Source organism: Ascidia mentula, chromosome 4, assembly GCF_947561715.1.
Source record: "Ascidia mentula chromosome 4, kaAscMent1.1, whole genome shotgun sequence".
Lineage (NCBI taxonomy): Eukaryota > Metazoa > Chordata > Ascidiacea > Phlebobranchia > Ascidiidae > Ascidia > Ascidia mentula.
Genome location: NC_138569.1, coordinates 18650620 through 18662007, shown reverse-complemented (window position 1 = coordinate 18662007; position 11388 = coordinate 18650620). Strand labels below are relative to the sequence as shown.

Here is an 11388-nt window from a genome sequence, read left to right as displayed (position 1 = left end):
GCATAACAGCTTGTCACTACCAATAGGAATCCATAATAATTACAGACTGCTAACGCAAAAGCCTGTTGTTTTTGGCAATTACAAATTAATGCAAACGCCTGTTGTTTCGGCATTTGCAACCCATTTTCCCCAAGCCAGCATATTGCTCCAGTCGCCATTTTTTTATCAACCTTTGTGTTGGGTTTGAACCCAACAAACTTGTAACAACCACGTTGAGTAAATTTATAAAGGAAGCCACTTTTTCGCCCGTAAGTAAGCGCACACGCAGTAAAACAGTAACCCCATTATCCCCAAGCCAAACCGTCGCCATGTCAACAAGCGAAGCAGAAATTCCCTTAGTTTCGCCGCGTAGTGTGTCATCGGAAACAAATCAGTCATTTCCCCCGGCGCACAATCACGATAACGCCGCAAATGAAGCGCAACTACAGCCGATGGTAAAACAAAATTTCCAGCTCGCTAGATTTTGGCCCAATGCCCAAAGCCATAAGCAATACTTCCAATATGCTGACAGACAATTTCAGAAAATGGCAATTACCTCCGATTCTGACAAATTTGATTTTTTGTTGAAAAGTTTTTCGAAAGAGCAAACGTCCCAGTTCCAGACTTTAATTTCGCAGGCCTCTGTAACTGATACGCCGTATACTACCCTTAAGAAGGCAATAATTAAGCAAGCTACCGGATTGGGCGCCCAAATTTGGCAGACGGACATTTCCAACCTTATCCAACTCCCCAACGAATTCCCAAGTGTTTATTTAAATCGTTTGGCAAACGCCTGTGCTGAAAACCCGCATACTAATCCGTTAGCACGAAAATTAGTGTTAAACGAATTTCTGCAACGTATGCCGACAGAAATTCAAATCTTGATTAAGTCACAAAATCCTAATACTTCGCTAGAAGACATTGGAATTTTAGCAGATCGAATTTCAGATACCAACCCCAATGCGCCAAGCGACCGCACGCAGCCAAACGAAATGCAACGTTTAACAAGCCAACTACAGGAATTGGTAACTACGTTTCAATCTTCAGCGACAGGACAGGGTACGCAAAAACCGCATTATTCAGATCGCCAAAATTATCAATCTTACAACAGGCAAGCACAACCGTTCAAGCGTAACGCATTTCAGCCACGTAATACAGCACCGCAACGCGCGACCGGAAGCTCTTATCAGCTGTTTCAGCAGCCGCAGCCGCAGCCGCAGCCGCAGCCGCAGCCGCAGCCGCAGCCGCAGCCGCAGCCGCAGCAGTACAGTACGTCACAGCAGCCGCGCAAGCTATTTTCGGGATATTCCCCAAATAGAGAGCGTTATAACCCAGACTTATGTTTTTATCACGCGCGTTTCGGTCCCCGTGCAAACAAATGCACCCCCCCTTGCCAATGGAAAGGCAATAGGCCTAAACAAAGTAACGAAGTTAAGATCAGACGTGAAGCAAAACCCGAACCAATATTCCCGCATATTCCATATATTTATGACAAGTTACATAATTTTTTGCTCTTACTTGACTCAGGTTCTTCAAGCAACCTTCTTCCAATAGACAAAGAAACGCAGATTGTTCATAATAACTTCTTGACGGCAGATGGAACTCCCATACCATGCTATGGTCAGAAGACTTTAACAATTGATATAGGTTTCGGCCCAGTACCAGTTGCATTCAATCTTTGCACAGTTGACAAGCCAATTCTTGGCTACCCGTTTCTCGCAGAACATCAGTTAATCTTAAAACCGGCTCTTGGAACCTTAGAATCAGCAATCACCCACACCAGCGTACCTATAGCAACTTCCACTTCGGTCACTATCTCTAACATGGATATGCTTTCCGACCCACGTTTCCGCAATATTCTAGACCAATACCCAACCCTCGCAGAACCGCCAGATTATAAAGAACCCCCAAAACACCCAATAGTCGCAGAATTGACAACCAATGGGAAAGCTCCAAATTTTCCCGTACGACGCATTCGCCCAGACCTCCTACCAAAGGTCAAAGAGGAAATCAAACGCATGGTTGACAGTAACCTAGCAACCATAGGCAGCTCGAATTATGGGTCGCCACTAGTCGTAGTCACCAAGGCAAACGGAAATCTTCGTTTATGTGGGGATTACCGGAAAATTAACAGCATCCTTAAAGCAAATGTATATCCGATTCCACGACTTACTTCTATACAAGACCTACTACATGGTTCAACAGTTTATTCTACTATTGACTTAACCGCAGCTTTCCATAACATCCCATTAAAGCCAGCAGATAGGCACAAAACTGCAATCAAAACACCAGTGGGCAGTTTAATTTTCAACCGACTTCCCTTTGGGTTAAAAACAGCACCAAGCTACTTCCAGCAATTAGCAGACCTCGTAGTTGCCCCTATCAACCATTTCGTCTTCATGTACTTAGACGACGCGCTCATATTTAGCAAAACAGCTGATGAACACGAGAAACATCTCAAACTATTCTTGGACAGATTACAACTCTTTGGCCTTAAAGTCAACCGTGACAAATGTTGTTTCGGACGCAAGGAAGTGACATTCTGTGGTCACAAGGTCACCCCAAACGGCCTTCAGCCCCTGCAATCAAAAATCAAGGCAATTCAAGACTTCGAAGAACCAAAAACCACTAAGCAAATTCGACGCTTTGCTGGAATTTTAAATTTTTATCATTCATTTATCCCCAATCTTAGCAAACACCTTGCACCACTCTACCAACTTTTAAATGGCAATAAGAAAAATGCAGCAATTAAAATGACTGACGAAGCAAGACAAGCATTCTTGAAAGCCAAGGAATGTCTAAGCAATTACACTACCTTGAGTTATCCTAACCCAGACGCCACGCTGCAATTGTACACCGACGCCAGTGACGTAGCCGCTGGTGCAGTAGTACATCAGGTCGTCGATGACAAGCACGAACCTCTTGCTTTCTTTTCACGCACCTTCAACCCAGCTCAACGCAACTATTCTACCTTTGATCGAGAACTTACAGCTATCAAATTGGCACTGCAACACTTCAGATATTTACTTGAAGGACGGCCAGTAACAATTTTTACTGACCATCGACCCTTAGTGTCTGCAATCACTTCTAGCACACTCAGGGAAAACCCAAGGCAAGCAAGAGACCTCGCGTACATCACTGAATTTACGACAGACGTCCGCTACATCCCTGGCGCTGAAAATATCGTTGCAGACGCCTTGTCCCGAACCCAAATCAACGCTATATTCCAACACTCAGCTCAAATCAATTGGAATGATATTGCAACGGCACAACAAAAACTCCTTCAAGAAGGCGGAGACCTGACCGAAGGTTTCTTACCTGATTCTATCCAACTTTCTTCTCAAGACGTCCCAAATTCCAACCTCACCCTATGGGGAGATACTGCTGCTCATGGAACCTTTCGCCCACTTATACCTTTTGGTTTTAGGAAACAGATTTTTGATTCCATACACAGGCTAGCTCACCCAGGACCTAAGAAAACTAGCGCTCAGATATGCAGCCGTTACGTTTGGCCACACATGAGAAAGGACATTCAGGTCTGGACAAAAAGCTGCGACCATTGTCAGTTGACTAAAATTAACAGGCATAATAAAACCCCTTTGATGAGTTTTCCGCCCGTATCGGATAAGTTTCTCAGAATTCATGCTGACTTAATTGGCCCCCTACCGCACTCTAACGGTTGTGCATATATTTTTGTTATCATAGACCGGTTCACTCGTTTCCCAGCGGCAGTGCCTTTGCCCAACTGCACAACTCAGACAGTCTTAAACGCGTTTATGCATAATTGGATTGCGTTATACGGCGTTCCAGAATCAATAACCACCGACAGAGGTTCACAATTCACAAGTGAAATGTGGAACAACGCAATGGCCTTCCTAGGTATCCAGCATATCACCACCACTGCGTTTAATCCCAAAAGCAACGGCCTCGTGGAACGATGCAATAAGACAATAAAATTAGCTTTGAAATCTTTAACTAACAACCCCGACTGGTATTACCAGCTCCCACTCGCCCTTTTGTCCATACGCTCAGCGCATAAGGAAACGCTCCAAGCATCACCAAGCGACATGCTGTATGGCAAAGCATTAAGATTACCAGGTCAATTTTTTGGGTTAAACAGCGCCGACAGTATCCAAGACCCTTCAACGTTTATTAAGGCCCAGAACGATTATTTCCGGAAATTCACATATACGCCGCCCCGTTTCCCAAAGTCTAGACCCACGTATTTGGATAAACAATTAGCGAATTGCAAAAATGTGTACGTGCGAGTGGACCATCATAAGCCGCCGTTGATACCCGCTTACCAAGGCCCTTATAAGGTTCTGAGTAAAACTAACAAAACGTTTACCATAAGCAAGAACGATAAACCATATGTAGTGTCAATAGACCGCATTAAGGTCGCCACAAGTTTACTAGATATATTAGAGACCCCCAAGGATCTTCCACATAAACCCAGCGTTTCTCCTCCAGATGATTCAAATCATACCCAGACTCACAAAACGAGCAAGGAAGGCGAAGCCTTCACCACAGAACCAGAACGTAGCGCACCGTTCACAACCACTCGGGTTTCCGGTAAACGCGTTGTCCGCATGCCGTCGCATTTACAAGATTACTCGTTGCAATATTAGCTTCTCACGACAACCCCCTTTGTATATAATTGTATTATTAACCATGTTATGGTGCACCGGCACAACCGCCCTCGATTTCCATTTGCGCATCTGTTCGCCTCAGCAGCACAGGCCAATGCCTTGCCCATTCCCAAGTTTATGTTTGGACCCCGCAAGCAAACATAAATTGCCCTACCCTTACCCCAGTAGCATCCACGACCTTATTGCAACACCTCAATGATAAGCAACAAGCCTATCACCTAGAGATACCATCTCTTCAAATGTCCGTCCACCATTGGAAAAATTGTGAAGCATATAACTGCCTTCACAAGAACGCAATTTGCACGTACAGTCACCTTGTCCTACAACCAATCCAATGCGATCTAGTCCAGCCCAATTATCAAGCACTATTACGCCCGCCTGCTAAGTCCACCTCGACTGCAATTGGTTTTTACCTAAACGATTTAAATGATCAATTACGATCAAGTTTCCAACACCTGAATGCCGATGTATCCTACCTAGAATGCCAAATGCAATCTTATCTCTCGCTGCTACTTGCAACGAACGCGCGCATTAACCCCTCTCTCACTTTATCATTACTCACGGGACAACAGAAAGCAGCCATACTTACTGGAGATACTATTACAGAGATCGGCTGCACGTACCGAAATGTACGCCTACTACGCTCCTTACAATATAATAATGTATTTGCCACACGTCCTTTGTTTACCGAATTAGCAGGGCCCGCTAACTCGAAGCAAACCGTTTGGCAGCTGTACTCTAACGGAGAATTACACTCAAAGGTACAGTTTGTAGAGCACTACCAACCTAATAGGATTTTCCACTTTAACATACAAGGAAAAACCTACCGGTTTATTAATTATACAATGTCCCATGTTGATACGGATATCAACCAATTATCCCCGCAATTGCTTCCTATAAACATATCAATAAAGCAGGACAACTTCATTGAAGCGTCCCACATTATAGGAACGCCTAATTACCCGCTTAGGGATCTCGACTCCATTCTCGCGTCACTGGCACAGACCAAACTGCAGAATGAACGCTTAGACTCGTTTTTTGGAGCACAACAGGACTCCTCCAAAACGTCGGATGTGGCAAACTTGCGCATCTCAAGCAGCATCCATTCAGTACTTAAACAAACGTTATTAATGACACTCTCCTCTATAACAGACCCATTTTGGAGCAGTATTTTGGCTATTTTAGTCATTTTATCCTTAATTTGGGGTGTCATATTAACAGGCTTTGCAATTAAGCATGTCTGGCTACGCCTATACCCACGTGTAAGACCAACTATTGCTCATTATATAGCACGGGCTCGGACAAACTTAAATCCCTTTAATAGGAATGCACCAGGTAACGAACCTGAAGCAGCAGCACAAAACGAGGCTGAAAATAATCCCTTGCATGAATTGTACCCTGATTTACAAAATGTAAATGCCCAGCAAGAACCAGCCGCACCTCCCACTGCATAGGCGCATGGCCCTATCCATAAATCTTCTCGCATTGTTATCACCCCCACGACATGGTAATGACCCTTTGTGTATTCGCATGTCATTGCACATTTGTTGTGACTTTTCCTTGTGCACCATTATAACCGAGATTTCTCTATTAATAACTTACCAAATTTGCGTATTATATCATTTTTTTCTCGCACCCACCATTTGCAATTCACTCGTTCAATCGCATTAACAACCTTTTTAATCGCCCACAGCTGATGTTATATTCATCACCTGCAAATCTGGGGGGAAGTATTTGTAACATACGTCACAGAAAGCAGTGCTTGTATTGCGTAATGTTTTGCGTGTGTAACATACGTCACAGAGGCCAGCGCTTGCATAATCCCACAATGTGACCCAAATGATTGAGCCATCGAATATTCTCGAGTAAAGTGATTCATTCAACATCCTGTTTACCACATAAAATGTCCTCCTATGCTTATGTCACATCACACCTATGTTCTTGTATTATATTACTTCAAGCGCCTCATGATATCACGTGCTGACATTATTGACCAATCAGCTCTCATAATGGAGAGCGTAAAAAAAGCCCAGGTTAGACCGGTAAATTCATTCTGATTCTAATCCATTCTAATTTATTCTACTTGCTGCCATTCTATTTGCTGGCATCCTAACAACGTTGTATTGAAAGCTGTAATGTACCGTCGTAATGAAGAAGATAACAGAAATGAATACAATTATTCGGGAAGAGATCTTGGTTCTGGGTGCTTTATAGAACGGGGCAGAAGCAGGTTTAACCATCAAAGAGACTCAATAACCGCTCAGGCCATCGAGACACTGTTTAATATCTCTGAGACCCTTAGAGTTATTTACAATATAAATACAAAAGCCTGTACAGACACATCTTACATATGCTAAAAACAATCGGTTGTTTTAAATGCATAAAAAATAACAACTCTATAATGGTGAGAAATTTTGCAAATCATACAATACACATGATTAAGTATTTATCTAATTGAAAAGAATGACATGCGCATAGGATTTGCACAATTTTATCTGCAATCTGCGCAATAACAATCAGCTGATGGATTAGTACATGAAAAATGTCAGTTTGTCTGCACAAAATCTGCAGCGGTTGAAGTACAACAATTCTCAAATAAAATAATTGTTTAGGAATGTAATTGAAATTTATCAGGATGTGACTCAGAGCCATCTAGTTTGGGCAGTGTTTCCCTGTCACCCAAATTTGTTTGATCGGATCCAGACATGCCTGTTTCCTGTTTTTCCTTTACAGGGTCTCCTGTTTCTTTTGCACCATAAGTAATATTTGTCTTGGTTTGTCTGTCAGTAAGCGAGTGAATAGATTCTCCTCCAATCTGTTACAACAGAATGGAACAAACCTAAATATCAGGCTGTAAATTTCGTTTTTTATTTAAACATGGACAAATTAACACTATGGTGAATGTAAGTAAATGCTTGCTAAAAGCTAAGGTAAGTCATAACACTATATTTTGGGGGCAATGATAAGAAAATTTATCTTTTTACGGAACATTCTCTTTGGAAATGTTTGAACATGCTTCATGCCATTAATCAAATAGGGCAACTTTATTTTAAACGGAGTGTTTTTAAAGCAAAGTGTGATGATGCCTTTTTTGAAAGCAGATCAAGACAGGCCTACCTAACCACAAAAATACCTGCACAGTTCCAAGGTTAGAATGTAATATTGTGACATTGAATATTGTAGTTTCAGCTTTTAGAGGTGTATCAGTTATATTTTGATGATTGTTGGAGGTTTGAGCAGACCATGTATTGGTTGTTTCTTCGGCTCCTCCTATAGGCTGTTGCATAAAAGGACTTGTTTGCTCTTGAGCAAGTTTCTTAGTGCTTAAGTATTTAACTGTGTTGGCTACTCTTTTGGGAAAACGTTCATCTTCTGTGATGGCTGTATATGCTTCTAATATCCCCGGAAGCTTGACAGTTAGGTTTTCTGCTGGAATTCCACAAACAAATATTTTGTACTTATCTTTCAGGGCTTTGTGGTGACAATATGCTCTGTGGTGACCCATGTCGTAATCATTTACGGAATTATCTGTGGCTATCCAAATGAAGCCATCACAATACTGACCAAAATCTTCAATCTCATCAACATTTGGTTCACCAGGTGGGGGGCAGTAATCATGATGAAAGAGCAGAGCTTTTACCCCAGGATGATTCTCAAATTCTGTTTTGAATCTTTTAGCTATTTCAGCATCTTGCTTCAAATACAAAATTCCAATGCAAATCTGCAAAGATAGAGTATATATATTGTAGCCAATATGTGAATGTTTTTGTTTGCTAAATGATAACTTTAACATGATAGTGTTCTAAGTATAAATCAGCACAATGTTATTTATATTCTTTATCACACTGTGCAACTTGCAGCAAAACCAACATTTTGTGTTGTGCAAAAGTCATGTTTTTATTTAGAAAATGCTTGAGAATGCATATCCCTGTTCTTTATCTCTTAAATGTGTAAATGTTTATATGCACGAGGGAGGGTTTCTTAAAATGTGTATATCATTTTTTTGATTTTCAAAATTTGTTGTGCCACTAAGAAGGTAGTTATGCCAAAATTTTAACAAGCATTGGTATTTGTTAAGATTTGCTGTATTTCGGTCTGTTCTGTTTCACAGTCCAATACTTTGTATGTTAGCCTACCTTGTCTTCACTTGTCCTGTAAGACGAATCTGGTGTCCCCAGGAAAGCATTTGTGTCTGCAGACACCTACAAAATATGTTTCAAAATGAGTGTAGTAGACCAATGGCCAAATTGGCAAAAATGTAAAATAAATGCATGAGCATCTTTATTTCTTAAATTTGTCTTTGTTTTTGACTGGCAGTCTAAATTTTAGGTTGTTTAAGTATTTGTTTGTCGTTTTGCATCATGACTTATCCAATTGAAATGGCCATCAAAAATGCCATCATGCAATTTAGGTTCGATTTCTTTTCAGTTAACCTTGTTTTTGGTTTCAAGTCGATGGCAGTCCAAAATATACATGCAAAACATTGTCTAGTTCGTACAGTCAACAATTGCCCAAAAAATCTTCTGCGCAAGTAACAAACTTTCTAATCTGCAGAAGCTGTTGCCATTTAAAATACACATCAGTTTAAATACTTTATTGTTGTAGTCCCAAAAATGGCAAGTGAACAAATGCTTACAGGGGTTGCTTCATTATTCTCATTGGCATTGCTCCTTGTGCTTCCTTGCATACTAAGGGGTATATTACCACTCATGATTGCCTATTTAACTAAAACACTTCTAAAAGTACCTTTATTGGAACGAGGCACAACATTATTGTTCAAACGTCAGTGGTTTACTATAACAAGTGTTGTAATGGTTCAATGATTCAACAGAGGAACTAAATGACGTCATTTCAGTATCGGTTGCGTGAGTAATATCAATTAATTTCCTACAGTCCTTGTTCTGATCTTTGCTATTGTTTGAAGTACCTACAGCGCAAATGGTCTTGATGGCCATAACTATTCAATTTTTGCTTATTTTGATATAAGTTAAATCGTAGTTCAACTGTTAATCAAAGTTTCGCATGTACGCAAGGAACCATGCTACTCAGTAGCCCAGATGTAACACCCACACTCGTAACTGGGATTTTTAAAGGGGAGTTAGAAAATTAATTATGAGAATTTCCAGATTTTTCGCTCTACGTTAAGGTTAATTGTGATCGAGCATTGCGATTTACGTACGCCTGTGTTAGCGCGAATCGTTTTACCAAAGAGACGCTAGTCGACAAAACTTTTTTCCAGTCGACAAAACTTCAAACGCACATAACTCTGCTGTTTCTCAATGGATTCCAATAATTTTTTTGGCAAGATTCATATATTGACACAAAATTTATGGAAATGTAAAAAGAAATATTAATTTCGAACGAATTTTGTAACGTATATGTAGAATTCGAGCACTTTCTCAATTCCACCTTACAGTCCTCCAACTGGTAGTAGCCTATAAGGTCGGTCCAGTTTAACATGCACGTTTATTCCGACAGTTACGAAATCAATTTCTAAGTCGTGATTTTAAACGATTTTCCGACCACACCTATTCAAAAAGAATATTACAAGCATATACAGACTCATTACACCAGCCTCAACATTACACTGGCCGAAAAGTGAAGAATGTAAGATAGTACATGCTTATGACGTCACAAGACGTCGACAACAAAAATCACTTTGGTGGCGGGAAGGAATTATTTCGTGCTGGGGAGAGTATTGTCCGTAACATACCGGCCCCAAATAACGAACGTGGGAACGAAGTTATTTCACACAACAATGGACAATAACGAAACACAGGTATAACGAAACACAAGTATATACACAATTATCAAGCGGCCTCGAGTAGGCACAGCTTGCGCACATCACGCGTGTAAACAGCTCTTGCAGTGCGTACGCGAACACGTCTAACAGCCCCTTCTCCGTCAGGGTACACCTCCTCAATAAGGCCCTTCGGTCAAGCGCCCCGGGGGTTCATCTCGTCCACGACCAAAACCAAGTCGCCAACTCCAAAGTTTGCGGATTGTCGGACCCATTTGTGGCGCAGTTGCAACGTTGGAAGGTAGTCCCGTACCCATCTCTTCCAAAACATGTCGGCCAACAACTGGACTGTACGCCATGATTTCCGGTAGCCGTCGGCCGTCGCAAATTCGTCTGGGGGGAGCGAACAGTCCGTCTTACCAAGTAACAACATGTTGGGAGTGAGAGCTCGTAGGTCCCGAACATCGTCCCCAACGGCGGCGATTGGTCGGTTATTCAGTATTCGTTCAACTTCTGCAAGAAATGTACACAAAGACTCGTCGGACAACGAAGCATTGCCCGCGATCGCTTGAAGAACGCGGCGTATAGAACGAATGGCACGCTCCCATACTCCACCCTGGTGACTTGCAAGCGGGGGGTTGAAATGCCAGTTGGTCCTTTGCTGGCTCAGATGATTGTGTATGTGAGTTTGATTCCAATTGGTAATCCCATTACCAAGCTCACGTTCCGCCCCGACAAAGTTAGTGCCGTTGTCGCTGAACACGTCAGAAGGCGAACCTCTTCGACATGAAAACCTTCGAAAAGCGTTAATGAACGAGGAAGTGTCTAGCGAGTGAGCGACCTCTATATGCACAGCCCTCGTGCACATACAAGTAAAAACACAACCATAACGTTTTACTTGGCTCCTTCCCACCTTTACCAGAAAAGGCCCCATGTAGTCAACCCCCACGTTGGTGAATGGCGGGTTTCCAGGGGTAATCCGTTCTTTTGGTAAGGCACCCATGATTTGCGACCCTGCCT

General features: G+C 41.9%; 2 protein-coding genes across 2 annotated transcripts; both read right to left on the bottom strand.

The window, feature by feature from the left end:
- Nucleotides 1-6982: 6982 nt before the first annotated feature.
- LOC145898880 (uncharacterized) lies at nucleotides 6983-9410 on the bottom strand. The gene is made up of 4 exons (XM_082987523.1): nucleotides 9265-9410; nucleotides 8765-8830; nucleotides 7762-8349; nucleotides 6983-7443 (listed from the first exon to the last, which is right to left on the bottom strand). Exons 1-4 carry the CDS (start codon nucleotides 9337-9339, stop codon nucleotides 7237-7239), a joined length of 936 nt encoding a protein of 311 aa, XP_082843649.1. The 5' UTR covers nucleotides 9340-9410; the 3' UTR covers nucleotides 6983-7236.
- A 1154-nt stretch (nucleotides 9411-10564) lies between these two features.
- Nucleotides 10565-11371, bottom strand: LOC145898247 (uncharacterized). The gene has a single exon (XM_082986675.1). It carries the CDS (start codon nucleotides 11369-11371, stop codon nucleotides 10565-10567), a length of 807 nt encoding a protein of 268 aa, XP_082842801.1.
- Nucleotides 11372-11388: the final 17 nt, after the last annotated feature.